Genomic DNA, 20,736 nt, shown 5'->3' with positions numbered 1-20,736 from the left:
TGTTCAGCCTTCATGGGACCAAGGATCTCCTCTCCCACCCATGCCTGGCAAGGCCATCCTCCCCTATACAGGTATACAGCTGAAGTCATGGGTGCCTCTCTTTGTGTTCCCAGGCTGGTGGTTTAGACCCTGGGGAGCTCTGGTTGGTTGGCACTGTTGCTCTCCTCTTGGGGCTACCAACCCTTTCAGCTCCTTCAGTCCTCTAACTTCTCTATTGGGAACCCTTGATCAGATCAATGGGTAGCTGCAAGCATCCGCCTCTGGATATGTCAGACTCTGGCAGACCTCTGAGGAGACAGCTACATCAGGCTCCTGTCAGCATGCACTTCCTGACATCCATATCAGCGGCTATCTTTGGTGACTGCACATGGGACGGATACCAAGGTAAAGCGGTCTCCATATGGCCCCTCCTTGACTTTCTGTCCCACACTTTTTCACCATATTTGCTCCCATGAGCATTCTGTCACTCCTTCCAAGTAGGACCGAGGCATCCACACTTGGTCTTCCTTCTTCATGAGCTTCATGTGGTCAGTTAGTTGAATCTTAGCTATTTCAAGCTTTTGGGTTAATATCCGCATATCAGTGAGTAAATACCATGTGTGTTCTTTTGTGATTGGGTTACCTCACTCAGGATGTTATTTTCTAGTTCCATCCATTTACCTAAGAATTTCTCAACTTCATTATTTTTAATAGCTGAGTAGTACTCCATTGTGTAAATGTACCACATTTTTTGTATCCATTCCTCTGTTGAAGAACATCTGGGTTCTTTCCAGCTTCTGGCTATTATAAATAAGGCTGCTATGAACATAGTGGAGTATATGTCCTTGTTATATGTTGCAGCATCTTTTGGGTATATGCCCAGGAGTGGTATAGCTGGATCCTCAGGTAGTGCTATGTCCAATTTTTTGAGGAACCACCAGACTGATTTCCAGAGTGGTTGTACCAGCTTGCATTCCCACCAACAATGGAGGAGTGTTCCTCTTTCTCCACATCCTTGCCAGCATCTACTATCACCTGAGTTTTTTATCTTAGCCATTCTGACTGGTGTGAGGTGGAATCTCAGGGTTGTTTTGATTTGCATTTCCCTGATGACTAAGGATGTTGAGCATTTCTTAAGGTGCTTCTCAGCCATTTGAGTTTCCTCAGTTGAGAATTCTTTGTTTAGCTTTGTACCCCATTTTTAAATAGGGTTATTTGGTTGCCTGGAGTCTAATTTCTTGAGTTTTTTGTATATACTGAATATTAGCCCTCTATCGGATCTAGGTTTGGTAATGATCTTTTCCCAATCTGTTGGTTGCTGTTTTGTCTTATTGACAGTGTCTTTTGCCTTACAGATAGCTTCTACATTCTTATCACATTTTTTTTTTTTGACAGCTTCTGTTTACACTGCTACTTTTTGGGGGTGGAGTGGTGGGTTGTCACAGAAGCCTTCCATGTCTCTTTCTCTGTCTCTCTGTCTCTCTCTGTCTGTCTCTCTGTCTCTGTCTCTGTCTCTCTCTGTCTCTCTCTGTCTCTCTCTCTCTGTCTCTGTCTGTCTCTCTCTCTCTCTCTGTCTCTCTCTCTTTGGTTTTTTGAGACAGGATTTCTCTGTGTAGCCCTAACTGTCCTGGAACTCACTCTGTAGACAAGGCTGGCCTCGAACTCAGAAATCCACCTGCCTCTGCCTCCCAAGTGCTGGGATCAAAGGTGTGTGCCACCACTGCCTAGCCATGTCTCTCTTTCTCAACTATGCCTCTACAATCATCAATATCAATGCAAAAATAGATTCCTTGTTCTTTACAATCAGTGAAAACATGGATCATGGCCTTCCACATGGTTTCCGGTGAAAGCACAGACCACAAACATGGCCCCCAGCTTTAGTAGGCCCAAGGACCCAGGCAAGGACCTTGGAGGCAGCCCAGACCACAGACATCACCATGGCCCCAGATGGTAATGCAGGCCACCCACATTAACATGGCCTCCAGCGGCAGCACAGCATAAGGACATCAACCTGGCTTCAACAGAATCAAGGATACAGTATTAAAAATCTAACTTTCCCCACACAGCTCAGGGAACATCACGGATGATGGGAAGGGTGCTATGGAACGCTCTCTTCTGGATATGTGAACTGGCTTAGCTATATAGAGCCGACAGAGAACAGGAATTGTGGGGGAACTCTGAAGTGAGTGGATGGTGTGAACTGAGGGAAGATGTGATCAAGATCCATCATACCCATGAATGAAATTGAGAAAGAATAAATAAAACACAGTTGAAAAACTACGATAATGAAGTTTTTATCCTATACACACATGATCCATGGACATTTTGAGTTTGCCATGTCAGACCCTAACCAGAAATGGATGCTGATTCATCCAGGAACTGCTCCCTCTGCTGTCTGACATTCGCTTTACAGTCATCATTTGCTTTACAGTTGATAGTTGGTACTGTTTGAATAAGTGGCCCACATGTTAAACACTCTGTCTGGGGCACTGGTGGGAAGGCCAAGAACCTTTAAGGGGTGGGGTTTGGTTGTGTAGAAGCCCTGGCCCTGTCTCGTTCTTTGCTTACAAGCTGTGTCATGGAGTCAGCTTCTTACTCCACTGTACGTTCTCAGCCATGATATTCTTCCTCATTCAGTCCCAAAAGCAAGGACATGTCTGAAACAGAACCAAAGCAAACCTCTCTTTCTGTGAGTGGACCTTCTCCACCCTCCTTTACAGTAACACAAGGCTGAGTAACACATCTCGATGGTAGGAAGAGAAACAGTTAAGCCAGTCTCCCTTATGGGCTCTGACACTGTACACTGTGCTGTTGGCAAGTCCTGACAGTGCTCAAATCAGTACTAGGCTATAGGGATTTGGATGCATGGAAGCCTGCGTTTGAACTTTGGTACAATCCCCCAAAGCCTTGTAATCCTAGAGGGGGCAAAATCACTCAAATGCCCCAGAACCGCTGTGTCTTAAGTTTTAAAACACACTTAACTAGGAGGACTGTGCAAATGAGATGTATTAATACAAAACGTCAGACACAGTTGTCCCCTCTGCAGATGGTTAGACTTTATGTGTGTGCATGTGCAAGTGTGTGTGTGTGTGTGTATGTGTGTGCAGGGTCAGAACAGGGTCAGAACACTGACTAAGATACTTTCTGACTCAGTATGTCTCACTGAGCTGAAGGTTGCTCAGCAGGCTAGCTGACCTGGCCAGCAAGCCCCATGGATTCATTTGTTTCCACCTTCCCAGGAAGAAAATGACCACACCACTGCACTGTGCTTTTTTAGTTTTGGTTTTAAGATTTGAACTCAGGTCCTCTTTAAGTGCTTTATAGACTGAGCCATCTTCCCAGTCCTCTAAAAAGTTATTATTCAAATGAAAAGAAAACGAGGGACAGTAGTTTAGCCTTTGATCCTAGTATAGGGAGGCAGAAGCAGGTGGATCGCTGTGAGTTCGAGGCCAGTCTGGCATACTCATTAGATCAGGACAGCCAGAGCTACATAGTGAGGCCCCATCTCCAACAACAATAACAACAACTTATAAATAAATGAAAGTAAAGTAAAATAAGCAAAAAGACAAGGAGGAGGAAGAAGAAGAGGAAGGGGAGGAAGAAGAGGAGAGGAGGAAGAGGAAGAAGAGGAGAAGGAAGGTGGAGGAGTGTTTCCTCATTTTTTAATCTACTTTCTGCTATTCTTCTCCAGACAGAAATGTCTGTCCGAGAGGGACATGGACTCCTTACTCTGAGTGCTGTGAGCAAAGGCTGCACTTCTGTCCCTCTGGGATGACTTAGGCAAGGGCTCACCTTCAGTTAGGGGAACACTTGTCTGTGGACACCACAGAAGTAGCTCCTGACACATACCAAGTCTGTGGGAATATCCAAGTACTGAAGGAGCCCTTCTATCCCAAAGCACACAGGATGCTAGTTCACCTTCTATCCCAAAGCACACAGGATGCTAGTTCACCTTGTATCCCAAAGCACACACGATGCTAGTTCACCCCCTTGGACCCTCCATCATGGACTCCACAGGGCTGGCAGGGCTGGCAGGCCTCACATTGAGCCTATGGAACTACCTGCTGTTGCTCAGGGTATCAGCCACAGAAGTGAACCCGGGCACCAGTGCTGACCACACCTGCTAGCACAGTGGTCCTGAATCAAACATACAATAACTCAGCAGGACCACCTGGGACACAAATACACAAACAGAATAAAACCAACGAGGTGGCCAGGACAGATCAGCTATGAGGATTCTCTGGTCCTAAGAACAAGAAAATACAAACATCAAACAATTTTTTCCCCTCAGAACCAGGCTGTGCTTAGAAAAGGCTAGGTCATGTGCTGATTTAAAATAACACAAGAGGATGTGAGTAGGTTAAATGAAAACACTGCAGCATTCCACATAAGACACAAACATCTGTGAGTTTGTCATTTGTAAGGGCTTCTGGGCAGCCAATCCTTCCCTTCCTTGACACCAAGGGACCAACAGTGGCTTAGCAACCGTGGAGATTCTGAGATGGAGATTTGAGTGGCTAAAAGGTATTGTGGTGACATGTGACCTGGGTATTGGTTAGAGTTTACACGGCATGTATAAGACCATGCTGTATACGCACATGGCATTGTGCATAACACTGTATATTGTATGGGTGGTGCAAGAGTGATAAGAGTGTTGTTCTACATGTAAATTTACACACTGATAACCGTAAAAGAGAAACAAGCAGGTACACTTGCTCATGCCTGCCAACCCGGTATCTGACACACTGAAGTATACAGGACAGCGCTTGCCCAGGGCACATGAAGCCCCAGTACAGCAACCAACCAACCAATCAATAACTAAATAAAACAGGAAAAGCATCACCAGTGTGGAAATTAACTGAGGATGGACACATCTCCCCAACACACACCCCAGTTTCATATGAGCAAACTCCTGATGGATTGTGTCTTCTCTCTCTATAGAGAACTTACCATCCCACAGTTGCTCTGGTCAGGGCCATATCAAACAGCAGCAGCGACAAGCCAGCTGTGATGACCTGCAGAAACAACAAATGACCTCAGAGTAGCAGGAGGCTAAGTCCCCAGTTTACCTGTCGATGCCCGGTAGTCTTCTGCATTTAAGCATGGCCCTGAACAAAAACCATGATGTGGAAAACACTGTGGCCTGTGGCCTGTTGGAATCCATAAAAAAACACTTAATCTCTAAGCTGCTCAAAAGAGAGGTGAGGTGCCAAAGTCACCCCATCTGCCCAAATAAGAGATTATACCAACAACAGTGTGCTTATCCTGTGTCAGTGCACAGAAGCCATCCTCAGTGCGGATGGCCTGCATCCAGGTCTTCAGGGTAAACACTTATCTGTCCATATAGCTTCATCTCTCTTCTAATACCCTAGTCTTTCTAGACTGTAACACACATTCTAAGAAGCCAAGTGTTTCCTGAGAGAAAGATAGCAGTTGAATCAGTAATTTATCTGAATCAGAAGCAGAGGTTAGCCCTAAGCCAAGGTAGAAGGAAGAGGTTAGCCCTACACCTTCTAGAGACAGAAATCCCAGAAAAGACTCCTAGGATTGGCAGCCATGTGGTCCAGACTCCAGAACAGTTGTGAAATGAGTGTGAACCAATGACCCAACTCTATGCACACTTAGAATGTCTGTGCTAAGCCATGGTGGTTCTTGTGTCTAGAATTCTCAATTCTGCAGGCCAAAACAGGTTCTCTGAGAAAGGTCCTAAGGTCCTGCTTTCTTGCTGTGAGAGTAGGGTGCAGGCTGCCGATGAGAACCATTTAAGCTGGGAGCGCTCAGAAGTCTCTACTACCCCCCTTCAAAGAGACGTCCTGCATTGTCCCAGAGGCCCTTCAGGTGTTCCTGCTTGGAATATGCAGCAAGAAGATGGCCACAAATGGGTTTGGTGAGTCCCTCCTCGTGTATTATCTTTCCTTCTCCTCTCTCCTCTCCCATCCCCCCTTTCTTCTTTTTCTCCCTTCCTCCTCTCCTGTTTTCTGTGTGTCTGCTGGTGTGCATGCATATGGGCCCGCATGCGCACAAATGTGGAGATCAGAGGACAAATTCATGTGCCTGCCCTTGTCTTCTGCTTTGTGACTGGGTCTCTTGTTCACAGATGCATTCTCCAAGCTAGCCTGCTCTCCCAGCATTTGGGATTCCCCTGTCTTCTCCCATCTTGCTGTAGAAGAGCTAGGGTTATAGATGCTCGCTGCCATACCTGGATTCATTTGGGGTCTGAGTATCTGGTCCTCATTCTTGTGTGGTAACACTTTTCAATTACTGCACTTTATTGATTTGCAGCAAAAATCTATACAAAAGACCTCTATATTGTCTGCAGAGACACTCCAGGCCAGGCCAGAGGACAGGGATGATGGCTGTCTCCCTCCTCTTCTTCCCCTCCGTCTTCCTCTTTAGTCTGTTTGAAACAAGTTCCCAAAGCTCAGGCTAGCTTTGAACTTGAGATACTCCTACTGCTGCCTCCTGAGTGCTAAGATTACACCCTGTGTGCCACCATCCCTAGACTTTCATGGGCCTTCTATACGTGTGGTCAGGAACCAACCTTGAAACTGAGCTATCTTGCAGGGCAGATGTCTGATTTTGGAAATGAGGAATGCTACCCACACACATGTTTCTTGCTGCCTTGTTTCTGGATAGAGGACAAAGCTGATGATGGCAAAGGCTAACCCTAATCTAAAGGCCCCAGACCTGGAGCTCCTGGATGCAGGTGCCTTCAAGGATCCTGTCCTATCATGACTTCCATGAGTATTTCATTTGCACTTTCCCCAAATGTACTGCATCACGGTTTCCCCATTTACCTGCCTGGAGAATTGTTACTTTACCCTGTGCGTCTGCTTCCCTCCATTGCATCTATTCTCATTTTAATTTATTTATTGTCATTTTTCCCTGTTCATTTGTTTTCATTACACATCTTGAACAAAGCTAGCTATCCCGATAGTCCTTTTCTTTCAAAACATTTGTTGTTTCCTGGCATAGTACCAACAGAGACGTGCTTCTTGGAAGTGGCAGGAGGGAAAGTTTGCAGCCCCCACGGCTGGGCTGTCAGCTGGAATGTCAGCCTGATGCACTGCAGGACTCCACTGTGACTTACACCTTACACCGTTTCTCTTTCTCTGTCACCGGCTGTATCTCATTTTCCTTTAAAATTTTTTACATTTATTTAGTGTGTGTGTGTGTGTGTGTGTGTGTGTGTGTGTGTGTGTGTGTGTGTGTGTGTCATAGTGTGCGTACAGAAGCTGGTTCTTTCTTTCTACTATGTGGGCTCTGGGGACTGAACTCAGGTAGTCAGGTATGGCAGTGAGTGGCTTTACATTCTGAGACATTTCTCTGGTCCTCCTTTGTCTGTTTCCATCAGGTCTTAGAGGCCTCCTCTGCCCACTTCTCTGCCTCGTCTCAGACCGCCTATTTCATGAGACTTAGTCCTGCCTGATAAAAGGGAGGTGTCCCTTGTTGGGAATATTCTCACCCAGGCCTACATGTCTACCCCTCCAGAAGGTTCTGAAACTTGGGAGGAATCCTGTCTGCCAGGAGTCAGGCAGCTGGCCTCATTGTGCCTGTGAACAGTGTCTTTTTGCCAAGAAAAACATGTCTTAAAGTTTTCAAACCAGTCCTTACTTGAAAATCAGTTTGGTCTAATGCCACGCTGGTGCCTCAGCCTCTGCTCATTCCTGGAAATGTTTGTGCAGCCTCCCACCTTCCTCCTGAGCTTGTTTTCAAGCTCTTCCAAAGTTTTCTCTTTTAACAAGCAAGACTGCTGATGGCTGTGACGCTCACTGACATGTTGTAAATCAGTGTGGCTTGTTTCTGTCAAAAATGCACACTGATGATGTGCTTGCCTGGCAGGGCTACCGGAAAGTGAAACAGGCCGCTTTCCATCTACTCTGTAAGAAGTGTCATGGTTTTTAGCTTTTATACTTTCTTCCTTCCATTACTACAGCAGTGGCAAACTCTCAGTAAACTGGGCAGCCAGGCCGTCTGCCTGCTCACTCAGTGAACGGCTCCCAAATGCTGACCTCTCCGTGTCTGAGGGTCAAATTCATGTCTGCTCAAACATGAGCATACATAGTTTTCTGTACGCCACAGTCCTTAGGACTACTGGGGATACTCCTCAGTGCCAATGCTGAGCCTGTACCAAAGGGCCACTTATTCAGAACCCCATCTATGAGGAAGTGAAAGCCAGAGGCTGAGTGTTCCAGGCCGGAATATCAAATGGTTCATGTATAGTCACGCAGGGGCAAGACCTCAGCAGTAGAGCCCTCCCTTGACTAACAGGAGGAGGGCTGTGATTCAGAGGCTGTGACTTGCTCCAGGGACACTGGCCTGTGGCAGTGAGAGGAGAATCAAAGCTTTGTCTCCTGGCTCAACTTCTTTTATGGCCAGGAACTCAAGAAAGGGCCTCATAAGCCACATGTGGCTGTAAAAAGCCACTGGAAGGGCTGGGGAGATGGCTAAATTAGTAAATCACCTGCCTCACAAGCACAGGGATCTCAATGAAGTCTCTAGAATCTATGTAAAAAGATGGCATGGTGGCAGATGCTTGTAAACCCAGAGGTCTTAAGATAGGAGGCAGAGAGAGTCGGGTCAGCCTGCCCAGCCTACTTGATAAGTTCCAGGCCAATAAGAGATTGTATCTCAAACAAATAGTAGAAAGGCACTTGAGAGATGACATCTCTCAGGTTGTTCTCAGACCTATACACCTACGAGGCAAGTATACAACACACATGAACACCCACATCCACATATGTACACACACAAACCTCATGTTGTCACATAGCCTTGTTCACAGTGGCATCATTCACAACACAGAGTTAGGAGCAACCACATGTCCACTGAGAGAGGGGCAGGTAGAGAAACTGACTCACAATGGTGCCATTCAGCTTTTAAAGAGGAAATTCTGAAACTTAATTCAGCATGGATTTAGGACAAGTGAAACCAGATTCCATGTATGTAAGGTATCTAGTCACAAAACTCATGGAGGGAGAAAGAAGCTGCCATGGCCTGGAGGAGCCCAGAAAGAAGAGTTATTGGTGAATGAGCGCAGAGTTTTCGTTTAGAAAGACAATCTGTTGAGGGAGACCAGAGTGAAGGTTACACAATGGTGTAAATCCACTTAATGTTACTGGACTGTCCATTTGTGGTGGTTTGAATAATGGCCCATACAGACTTATATTGTTAAATGCTTGGTCACCAGGGAGTAGCATCATTTGAAAGGATTAGAAGGATTAGGAGGTGCTAGAGGAAGTGTGTCACTGGGGTGGACTCCAGGGTTTCAAAATCCCATGCCAACCTCATAGTCTCTTTCTTAGCCTTGATCAGGATATAACTCGCAGCTACTGCTCCAGTGCCATAAGTATTGCCATGTCCCCCATCGTGATAACAGGCTAACCTCCTAAAACAAGTCCCCAATTAAATACGTGGTTTTATAGGAGTTGCCTCAGTCTTACTGTTTTTTCACAGCAATAGAACAATGACTAGGACACCACTCAAGATGGTTCTTGAGACATGGCTCAGCAGTAAAGTGTTTAGTGCTCAAGTGTGAGAAGCTGAGTTTAGAAACCCACATCATTGCCAGGAGGGCATGTCATCCTGCCTGAGGCAGGATCCCCAGAACAAGCTGGCTGCTGAGACTAGCCTTCAAGGTTGACCGAGAGACTTTGCCTCCATAATGAAGTGGGAAAGGAACAGAGGATGACTCCCCACATCAACCTTGAGCCTCTTCATGCTCAGGTACACGGGAAGAAGGTGTGCATGCACACTTTCAGAAATGTGCACACATATATACACATGAATAATGGGGGGAAAAAAGGCTAAGACAAATCTTATGTTTATCAGAGAGTCAGACAGAGAATCCATTTAGTTCCTGACTCCTCAATGTCAACTGATCACAGAGCAGTGACGCCACCAGGGACAGAGCAAGCACACACTCACTGGCCAGGAATATTCCTAGTGTTATCTAAGCAGCAGTTGTAGGAAGGCATTGATACCGACACTTGGTTGTTCCAGGGGTTTCTTGACTGTCTTAATCTTTTTTTTTCCTGCCCTAACAGAATGCTGTAGCCTGTAATATTTACAAAGTGATAGGTATGGTGAACATACCTCAGTACATGGGAGGTGAAGGTAAGTAAACAGGTTGAGGTCACCTGGTATACATAGCAAGACCTTTTTTTTTTTTTTTTTTTTTAAAAGCCATTTATTTGTTTTCAGGGTGAGGGACATAACACAGTGCACATGTGGACGTCAGAAGACAAACCACAGGAGCTGGCTCTCTCCTTCCAATGTGAGGGTTTGGGGAGCTGAACTCAGGCTTAGCAGCAAGCATCTTTGCCAAATTATGATGGTTAGTTTTGACTGTTATTTGATACAATGGCTAGACCAGGTTAGCCTGTGGGCATGTTTGTGAGATACTATGTTAATTAAGGTGGGAAGACTTGCCCACCATGGGAAGCGTCATTTCCTGAGCAAGGAATTGTGGGCTGTCTAGGAGTGGCAAAGCAAGCCGAGCACAAGCACGCATGCGTTCATCCTTGGTTCTTGACTGTGGAAGCAGCATAGCTATCTCAGGACAACTATGTATGTCACAGGACTATAACCTGGAACTACGAGCTAAGAGACATCTTCTTTCCTTTAAGTTGCTTTTGTCAGAGTATTTTATCACAGCAACAGGAAATGAAACTAAGGCACCTACTGAGTTACCTCACCAGGTTCCCCATGACCCTGTCAGAAGCTGGCTTAGTGGATGAAGCACTTGCTGTGCAGAGTTCTCATCCCCACAGCCCAGGGAAGAGCCAGGAAACATGATGACTACCTGTAATCCTAGCATTTGATGGATACAGACAGGGATCCTCGGGGCAGAATGGTAGTTAACTAAGCCAGCCCTGGACGACAGGGAAGAAGGTGCAGGCCTCACATCCAAGGTGTGAGGTGAGCTGCCACGTGTGCCATGTGTGCCACCGGCGCCACAATGAATGGTTGGTCCCCAGCTACATAAAACAACCCTTTCATCTGAGCACTCATCCCACAGGATGATTGGAACCAGGCTTGTGACATTCCTGAGCGAGTGAGTCTCAGAGCTTATGGCCCTCGGGCAGTCATCTCACTACAGCCCTTCCAAGCTTTCAACACCTTTCTTGCAATAACACTGCAGTTCCAAGAAAGAACCTCAAGTAATAAATGACACTTTGTCCTCCAAAAGTGTCAGCAACAGAATCTGCATTCTTTTAAGAGCTCTTGAAACAGCTAAAGCTGCCGTTTGTAGAAAGCTTCCGGCTACTCCAGAATTTATAATCTAAAAGATGTAAGAAATGGCCATCCATCTAAGCACTGTCCTTGCCTTTAAAACACAGTTTTAGAGATACAAGCTTTTCCCAAAGGAGAAAGAATCTTGCCAACTGTACATCTCTCTGGAAGACCTGAGTAACACGCCCCACGCCTCTCCACAGGCACAGCCATGCCAGCAGCAGGGGCTCATTCGACAAGCAGTGGCAGACTTTGATTTTTCCGCCTATGTTGACAGATATCATGACCTCTGTTATTTAAGCAAAGTTTGCTGTTTAAAGCAGATCAGGTCTTTTCTTCAAACATTCATTTCAAACCTGAGACAAGGAGGTGGGGAGGGTAGTGGGAACTTGCCAGACTATGAGGTACTTGGGGGAGAGTCAGAGAATCAGAGTCCCTGTTTGCTGTTACTTAAATGTACATGACTCTTTTGTTGTTTTCGAGACAGGGTCTTACTATATAGCTCTGGCCTTCCTGGAACTCACTGTGTAGACCACGGTGGCCTTGAACTCACAGAGATCTGCCTGCTTCTGCCTCGTGAGCTCTGGTATTAAAGGTGTCTGCCACTATGCCCAGCTTTCATGACTCTAAGAAAAAAGTATAATATGCACATTACCAGCTTCTACCCAGCCTCCCTGCCCCTCCTCCCCCGCTGTGGCTGTAGTTTTTTCAGACAGTTTCTGAGCCTCACATCCCTGTGGGAGCCACTTCACACAACTGTGTGAAGGCCTGCCCACACAATTCCTGCTCACCTCTCAAAGTCCATCCTTAGAAAGCCTTCCCCGAGCTATCTGTGTCAGGCCTCTTTTCTCTGGTTTTCCATTGTCCCTTGACACCGCACATGCCCAACTGTACTCAAACATTTGGTCCGGTCTCCCTGAGCAGGGTTTGTGCTACTTGGCTATGTGTACTCAGAGATCTTTGTGGGATGAGTTTCGTGTGACTGCACTAGGCCATCAGAGCTGGGAGCAGTCTGTGAGGCCACAGCACACTGGTCACCTAAAATCTTTCACAGATGAGGGAATAACAGGAAGCAAGGCTTACTAAGATACTCTCTGTCCCTCACCGCTACTTACCTCCACCATCGGAAGGAAGGCCTCCATAGAAAAGGACTGGTGCCAAGTCAAACAAGGCAGGACAGGTTCTAATAGTTCTAATGGAATCTTGAACCAAGGGACTGTGGCCTGGGAAGCAGGGGAACATAAGAATGCAGAATCCTACTGTTGAATGTCACGGTTGGATAACAGGAGGGGACATTTCTTAAAGGAAGGCAGAGAGCGGTCTGACTGAAAGGCAGACAGGACAAGAGGTATTTATCTCTATTCTTTTCATGTGTACGATTATGCATGCTTGTATGCAAATGAGCAGTGCATAGAGTATATACGTGTGTGTGTGTGTGTGTGTGTGTGTGTGTGTGTGTGTGTGTGTAGGTCAGAGATTGATGTAATGAATTTTCCTCAACTACTCTTTCACCTTATTCTCAGTCAAGCAGAACTCACCAGAATAGCCAGCTGCTAGACAGTTTAGTCTTGGAATCCCCATCTCTGCCTTCTGAGGCTAGAATTACAGGTGACCTGCCATGCCCACCCAGTACAGGTGGGAAATGAACTCTTGTCCTCTTGCTGTGTGGCAAGTGCTTTAACCTCCGAGCCACTTCCTCAGCCCGAGTGTAGTTGCAGACAAGATGCCCCAGTATCACCTGGGAGCTTGCCGGAACTGTAGCAGCTCAGACCCCAGCCCACACCTATGGAACTGCAGGGTCCTGGAGCTACTGCTCAAGGACAGCATGCATTCCTGGTGTGGGAGCTCTGTTCTGCACCTGCAGCACCAGCAGCAGGTATAAGACCCTCTTCCTGTAGCTGCCCTGCCACACCTCCAAGGACTAGATAAGTGTTCACACAGTAGCAGGACCAAGTGGGTCTTGCAACTCTCCAGGGCCACAGAACTTAGAGGTCTATGGCAAACAGTCCTGGAGTCTACACTGCTAACTTACACAGAGATGCCTCAAACCTAGTCTTACTTTTTTAAGTTCAAAGGAAATCTAATATGGCATTAATAACTTGCCAGATGATGGTGGTGCACACCTTTAATCTCAGTACTCAGGAGGCAGAAACAGGCGGATCTGAGTTTGAGTCAAGCCCAATCTACAGAGTAAATTGCTGGACAGCCAGGGCTACACAGAGAAATCCTGTCTCAAAAAAATCAAAACCAAACCAAAATCAAAACAAACAAACTGAAGGAGGCTTTTTGTCCCCTCCTAAGACCCAAGGAGTTCTTCTGTGTTCCCCAGATGAAAACCATGCTAAGACTAAGAACTTTATTTGACATTCTTTAAATATTCAAATAGCCATTATTATTCACCCTGTGATTTATTACCATGACCAGTGTAATTATTAATGAGAAACAACTCCTGCTAATCTTCAGACTGACTGTTAATACTATTTGATATTGTTCATTAAAATATATGGACTGTTCATTCTGCCAACCTTATAAGCATAATGGTGCTGAGAACACAGCTGAGGAACACAAAGGGTTAAATCTGCATTAAGGAAACACAGTTGCTATGCAGAGAACACCTAGCTTTTATGAGAGAAGCAATAGGAGAACAGAATTAGGGAAATGTGATGCGAATTCCAAGGTTGAGGTAAGGAAGGGAAGAGTGTAGCCAACATATGGTGGATATAAAACATCCAGATAACCAGGCTCTCTGGAGTGTACACTTGTCTCAGGAAATCTCTCCTGGAGCCCACAAACACCTTGATCAGAACCCAGTGTCTCCTGAGTCCTAGGTCAAGCTCCCTCTTCTTGAAACAAGCTGACACCCCCACAGTGGCCTTTTTTAACCCTAGCAATGTCAATGTGCCTCGGCAGTTTTCAACCTTTGCCATATATGCAGAATCTGAGAATCAAAATATAAAAGTAAAAAAGCAAATAAAACCTCAGTATACCCTGTTCTATTCCATCAGGACTTTTTAGGGTACAAGTATGATGCACTTAAGATAGCCTCCTCATGACTCTTGTAACAAGACAGGGTTGGATCCCTGATTATTGATAGATTACTAATTTGAGTGTTACTATATTAGTAATTTGAGTAAAAGTATCCATTCAATCATCAGTATCACAGAACCACTTTATAACACAGATGGCTAAGCCAGAACCTGGTAAAACAAGATCTCATTAGCTCTGTCCATCATCACTGTGGGCTTACCTACCATACCCTTTACATTCTTACCTGTGATGTATCACAGTTCTGATTCCCTCTCTTCCTGGTTATTATCCAGCATTCTCCCATGGGCTTATGGGCCACTTGTTCACCTTCCTTAGATATCTACCTGTTTAGACTATGGCTCGTTTTAAAGACTGCAGTTATCTTTCATTATTGAGATGTGAGTCACATATTCTAGATTTTTAAATTTTTAATTGTGTGTGTGTTGGGGGGGCGGGGGGGGGGGAAAGGGGTTGTACAGGTGTTCACGCTGCAGACACCAGCAGAGGGCATCAGATTCTTGGGAGCTGGAGCTGCAGGCATTTGTGAGCCACCCTACACCAGAACTGAACTCGGGTCCTCTGAAGGGCGGTCGGAACTGTTAACCACGGAACCTTTTCTCCAGCTCCACTCAGTATCTATGTGCAGGTCCACATCAGCATACAATCTGTCTGAGTCTTTTGTAGCTCAAAGTCTTTAATTTTGACGGAACCCAAATAAGCTGCCTTTCTTCTCCTTGCTGTGCTTTTGGTCTCCTAGCCAAGTTTTAAGTAACACAGAATTCTAATACACTCTTCATCCCCACATACCAAAGCTATGACATGATTTCCTTTTTATAGGATTATTCTCTATGCATTCTTTGAACAGACAATATGTACTTTCTAAATTATACACTGGTTCACCTGATATTTATAATGACTGCACAGTGTGACATTAGAAAGTTAGCCAACATGCTCTATGTCATGAATCCTTTTATTACTCAGAAGGAATCTGACTAGAATATTGAATGAACACGAAAACAGGAGACTCTAGAACATCTCACATAGTTTGCCCCTTGGAAAGGTTGGTAAGCACTTCTCTGAAGTGGGAACAGGAATGGAGGGTGACTCACCTGCCCCTGAACATTGGGCAATGTTACTTCTCTGTCCATTATGCACAAGGTTTCCATTAAAATGTCAGTCTTTAGCCTAAGGGTGCTTCTTCAATTTGAAGCAATTCTTTTCTTCTTTCCTCCCCCTTTTCTTTCTTTTTTCCTTTTTGTGGTACTGGATGTTGAGACTAGAGCTTCATGTGCTAGGCCAGTGTCTACTGCTGTGCACAATACTACTAATTCCAGAATGTGGGTCCTTCGTGGTTCTGTTATTGTCAGGGACAATTCACTAGCCCCTCACCCCAACACCTGCCATCTTTGTGTGTGAATGTTCTTTGTAAAACAACCACAAGACCTCCAGGCAATGTCATCTACCAGGAAGAGTTTCTTCCTACAAGGGATGGGTTCTAGTTCCTCAGGGATGCTGGTGGCGAGTGGCAGCATGGGGTACTCAGGTACGCAGCTCTGGTGAGTTGGTTCCCTCTGCTCTACCCAGGCACTCCAGACTAGGGAGCTTAGTGGGTCTGAACCTCTTCATTCATGAAAGGTCTGGTTTCTGGAGGCTCTGAATCTGAAGTCTCCCATCCCACCCCATCCAAACTTAAGACAACTACCTAAACTTATCAAACATTTACCCCATAGAAGAATTCTGTTCCCTAAGACTACGAGTTTTTTCTTTTCCTCTCTAGGCTAGGCTGCAACCTGCATACTGCCTCAGAATTTAGCAAGCATCTCAAAAGAAAACTGGAATTGCCTTCCTGGCTCCTCCAGTTTCTAACCCTTCAATAGATCCATTGTCTACTAGTTTTTCCTTCCCTGAGAATATGTCCTCTTGGACCAAACCAAATATTTAGCTCACATCTAGAGACAGCACAAACCTTTCCTCCTTACACATCCCTACCAAAATAAAACTTAGTTTGTGCTTCTCAATATCCCTGAGGAGGATTCTTCCCTCTGGAAATCTATTTCATCCAATTCTTACTGCTTGGATAGCTCTCCAACTGCCTTTAAAAATATGACACATACATCTTTTCTTCCCAGTTGTTTCTGTTGAAATGTTAGCCTGTTACAACATACAAAATTCTAGTCTGAAATGAAAGGTTCCCCTTTATTATATAAGAGGAAAAAGAGAGTCAGTGATATGACCCACAGGCTGCTGGCTTTCAACACCGGCTTGGCCAACCACTATTTCCCTGCAGCTACTGGATGCCATGCTGAGGCAATGTGGGAAAGCCTTATGGGAACTCTTCCAAACATCTCTCTCTCCAGCAATCATCTTACTAACTCATCATTACAACGTTAATTAACTTTCTTATTTTCTAAATCATAGTCCAAAGTTTTATGTCCAGCAGCCTGGAGCACAAGAACATTCTCGAGGGTACAGTCTTTACTTGAGCAGTGTGGCTGGTGGTCACTCCTCATCGGTCTGGTCCCTTCTCTCCTACTCCAGTCCCTGAGACAGGAAGCTCTGATGTTTCCATGGCTGTCCTTTCATTCTCTTCCAAGTCTCTGGCAGAGGAAAGAAGTGTTCCTCTGACTGCACATTTATTAGCTCATTATACTCGTTTGTTAGTGAGATTGTGAGATTTAAAGACACTTGGTTTCTTTCTTCTCTGGAATTCATACAATAAAATCTCTCAACTCTCTGCATCCTTGTGTTGGGGTTGGGGAGGAGGATGGAAAAGACTTTTGCCTCCTGCAGGAAACAGAGGCCTAACGACTTACAGCCAGGCTTGAACGCCTTTTACTTTCAACTCTGCTTGCTTCCGTCTGCCTACTATTCCTGTGTGTGTATTCCCTTGGTCTGTAATCCAACAAGTAAGCAGAGGTAGAGAAACTCAGGCACCAAAACCTCAAACAAGAGCAAGTTTTCCTCCTCTTTCCAGCTGCTCTCCTCTCCATCTTCTTCTCTCCTCCTCCTTCTCTCTCTCTTCCCTCACACTCTTCTGTCCTTTTCCTCATTCCAACCCCAATACTAGGCATCAAACATAGGGCCCTGTTCATACCAGGCAAACATTTTACCACAGAGTTACACCTGAGCCCTGAAACCTTGACCTCAACCATACCCTGTCTCCTAGACTTCTAATCCTCCTGGGACAGATTACAGAAGTCTTGTTACCTCTTCCTTGGGGAGGATGCCAACACTTCTCTCAAAGCCATATTAATAGCATGTCTATTGAACCTTCTGGGTGTTCTAGAATGACCCACCCTATGATGAGTCAAAAACAGGTTGGCTGTGTGTTATTACAATTTTCTTTACAGAAAGGGGTTACAAATAAACCACATATTGCTTCTTTTCCAAGTTAGTTTTAAAAGCCACTAGCTTGGGTCTATTCCATTTTTTGTCTGTTTCTGTGGTGCTGGGGGTTGAACCCAGAGTCATGTGCTCCTCAGGCAAGTTCTTCCCTACTAAGCTACATTCCCATCTAGTTACTCTGGTCAATGTAAGGCATCCCGTTGCATAAGGACAAAGGAGAACCTGGAACCACCCCAATACTCTTGCAGAACCCCAATACTCTTGCAAACTGCATTCCTCAGCCTGGCCCCTAGCATTTTCATGATTACAGTTGATTCAGGTAATGGGCTCTGTTGTCAGCTACACAGAATGATGGATTCCTGCCAGTTACTATTTTAGCCTGCTGTCGTGTAGATCAAAGGTCCCAGCAGTTCTCAAGTCCCAGAGGACCCTGTCCTTATTTTTTAACTTCTGATCCAAACAGAGGGTAGATATAATCTCTCAGGCTTTTAGAAATGAGGTAAACTTAAACTCAAAGGAGTCCTAAATAAAAACCCCTCATGCTTCCTTCCCTAAGGCCATGACAACTGTCTCATCTCCTTCTGATACAACGCCTTCAGTTCATCTTCCTTGTTGTACTTTACCACAGCAGAAAGGACTAACAGACATGCCAAAAATACACGTCGGCACCAGAGACCAGCCCTTCCTGTCAGTGCTCAACAGTCGGAGATATGGTGTCTTCTCAGTGAAGCCTTTGCTGCTTTTGACCCACTTCCTTCCTTTAGACAGCAATTCCTGAGGAAGCATCACCTGGGAGAAATGAGCCTCCTTGTGATAGCATATGGTTCTACATGATCACACAAGAACTCCTTAACGTGCTAAGCATCCAACAGGTCTCAGTTGCCAGCAGACTTCCACCTGAGGGACTGACAAAGACCTCACCGTTCTCACCACTCAACTGCAGGCCTCTGTAAACTGTAAACAGATACCTATAGGGCCCTAAGCAATGGACTGGATGAGGCCCTATACTAAAGTCCTAACCTCTGATGACACCTTTGGGAAGGTGAGGCCATCATGACATGTGGGACCATCATGATGGCACAAGCACACTCATATGAAGAAAGCAGGACTGAGGGTGTAGCTCAGTGGTAGTGTGTGATTAATGTGTATGAGGCTCTAGGCTCATCCCAACACCAACCCAAAAATAGCTAAATACATACCAAAGCACCTGCTTCCAGGTTCTCACTCCATCTAGGTCACTCTGTCTTCATAGACGGAAAAGGTGAAGTCACATGAACAGTCAATATGAGACAGCCATCCTCAGATCCCTCCAGATTCCTCAGGTCCCTGCTGATAGTCAAATCTTGGAATCCTAGCTTCAGGAATTGTCAGGAAATAAATTCCAGTCCGTCATTAAAGAGTGTGTTTTTCAGGCATGAGGATCTGAGCCTGATCCTCAGAACTCAAGCACACTTCTAACCCCAGTGATGGTGAAATGGGAGGCAGAGGCAGGTAGCTGTCTGGACCTCACAGGCTAGCCAGCCAATGAAGAGCCTGCATCAAACAGATGGGAAGAGGCTCCTAAAGCATGCCACTCAGAGCTCTCCTTCGACCTCCACCCTCACATTGACACATGCACCTGTGTACATATATGCTTGTGTGTGCGTGCACATACACACACAGAGAGAAAATAAATTTCAGTGGTTGAAATCATTCAGTCTATGGCATTTTGTTATGACTGACAAAGACACCCTTCTTTGCTGGAAAGTATTTTAAAATGTGAGTTTAAAAATAAAGAACAAAGCCGGGCAGTGGTGGCGCATGCCTTTAATCCCAGCACTTGGAAGGCAGAGGCAGGCGGATTTCTGAGTTGCAGGCCAGCCTGGTCTACAGAGTGAGTTCCAGGACAGCCAGGGCTACACAGAGAAACCCTGTCTCGAAAATACCAAAATAAATAAATAAATAAATAAACAAACAAGCAAATGCTTCAAAGATATCTTCCACTGAATTGGAAATGGTAAATGCAGAGGGTTTGAGTTTTCGCTGAGGTAAAACTAAACTGCTTTTATGAAAATCACACAAGGCCGTAGAGAGGCAGCAAGGAAGGGCAGGCTCCCTGCAGAAGCCCACGCTGATTGGGCAACAGTGGACACGCAAGAGAAAGCAGCTTCAACATCATCTGGTAGAAGTCAAGACACGGGTACAGTCTGGAATGTCCCAGAACAGGCCTCTCATGGAGAGGAGGCTGAGTGACTCTGAAGGACAGCAAGAGCTACCCGGTATGAAAAGGAGAGAAGGGAATTTTCTATAGACAGAACTGCATGTAGTGAGCTTAAGAAATGCTAAGCCACTGTGTGTTAATGAAAAATGCCAGGTGTGGGGTGGCTAGCAGTGCCATCACCCATCACCGCCAAATGAAAACCGAAGGCAGTGGGGACAACCACTAGAAGGCCTAGTAAGATATTTTAAAAAACCCAGAGAACCATATTGTATGCTTAGAGAGACAGCTGGCCTGTGGGTCTGTATGTGGTTGTGTTCATGTGTGTACAAACCAGAAGTCGTCAGTTGGCATCTTCTTCAGTTAATCTCTACTTTATTTTTGAAACAAGATGTAAGGAGCAGAATAAAAAAACGATACTATGGATAAAATGTGGCCGTGGAAGCCAGGCCTGGGAAGGAGTGTGACAGATAAAGTGGGGGCAAGGTGGACGCCTAATGGAGCAGTATGCCCTCAATTGTAATTGGCTGAGAGGTAACCATAGTAACTGAGCCCAAGCTGTCTGTGTGCCAAGTGATAAAACTCCCGCCTCAATTCTAATTGGTTGAAATTAGCTTAAAAACTCTGGTCTGGCCCACGCAAAACTGCTTGTTCCCAGGAGCCCCACGGAGATGTCGGAGATGTCGTAGCGCTGAAATCCGAGACTCTGCCCGTTACCAAACCCTCATTCCAGGACTGAATTCCTGTAGTCCACAAGGCTGTCCAGCGGAAGTTCCCACTGGTCCGCAAGGCACTCGCGGGCCAAGTTCCACTGGGACCAAGGCCCCATCCCGGATCAATTTCCAGCTGAGTCCAAAAAACAGGCGGACATGTAGCAAACCTTCCCTGCAGCACTGAACACCGGGCCAGACCAGAGGTTAGTAAAGACCCCATTTCGCTATTTGTTTGTCTTT

At 45.7% G+C, this 20,736-nt stretch overlaps 1 protein-coding gene and 1 long non-coding RNA gene across 6 annotated transcripts in view; one reads left to right on the top strand and one right to left on the bottom strand.

The window, feature by feature from the left end:
- Window positions 1–20,736, bottom strand: part of Slc35d4 (solute carrier family 35 member D4) — a 146,973-nt gene that overhangs the window by 9,775 nt on the left and 116,462 nt on the right. For 4 of the 5 annotated variants that reach the window (XR_013103844.1, XR_004608215.2, XM_076912983.1 and 1 more), the window contains one exon: window positions 4,930–4,994. The exons of the other annotated variant lie outside the window; for it this stretch is intronic. Coding sequence is in view for 2 of the 4 variants with exons in the window: in XM_034517732.2 (XP_034373623.1) it covers window positions 4,930–4,994 (65 nt within the window). In the remaining 2 variants the exon portion in view is untranslated. The remainder of the gene's footprint in view (window positions 1–4,929; window positions 4,995–20,736) is intronic. 5 annotated transcript variants of the gene reach the window in all.
- LOC143434375 (uncharacterized) overlaps window positions 20,374–20,736 on the top strand; it is a 64,880-nt gene continuing 64,517 nt past the window's right edge. The window contains exon 1 of the long non-coding RNA XR_013103845.1: window positions 20,374–20,699. This is a non-coding gene — a long non-coding RNA (uncharacterized LOC143434375). The remainder of the gene's footprint in view (window positions 20,700–20,736) is intronic.

The sequence above is a fragment of the Arvicanthis niloticus genome, chromosome 14 (genome assembly GCF_011762505.2).
Source record: "Arvicanthis niloticus isolate mArvNil1 chromosome 14, mArvNil1.pat.X, whole genome shotgun sequence".
Taxonomy (NCBI): domain Eukaryota; kingdom Metazoa; phylum Chordata; class Mammalia; order Rodentia; family Muridae; genus Arvicanthis; species Arvicanthis niloticus.
Note: the sequence above shows the minus strand (reverse complement) of the source record. Positions and strands in the feature narration are given on the sequence as shown.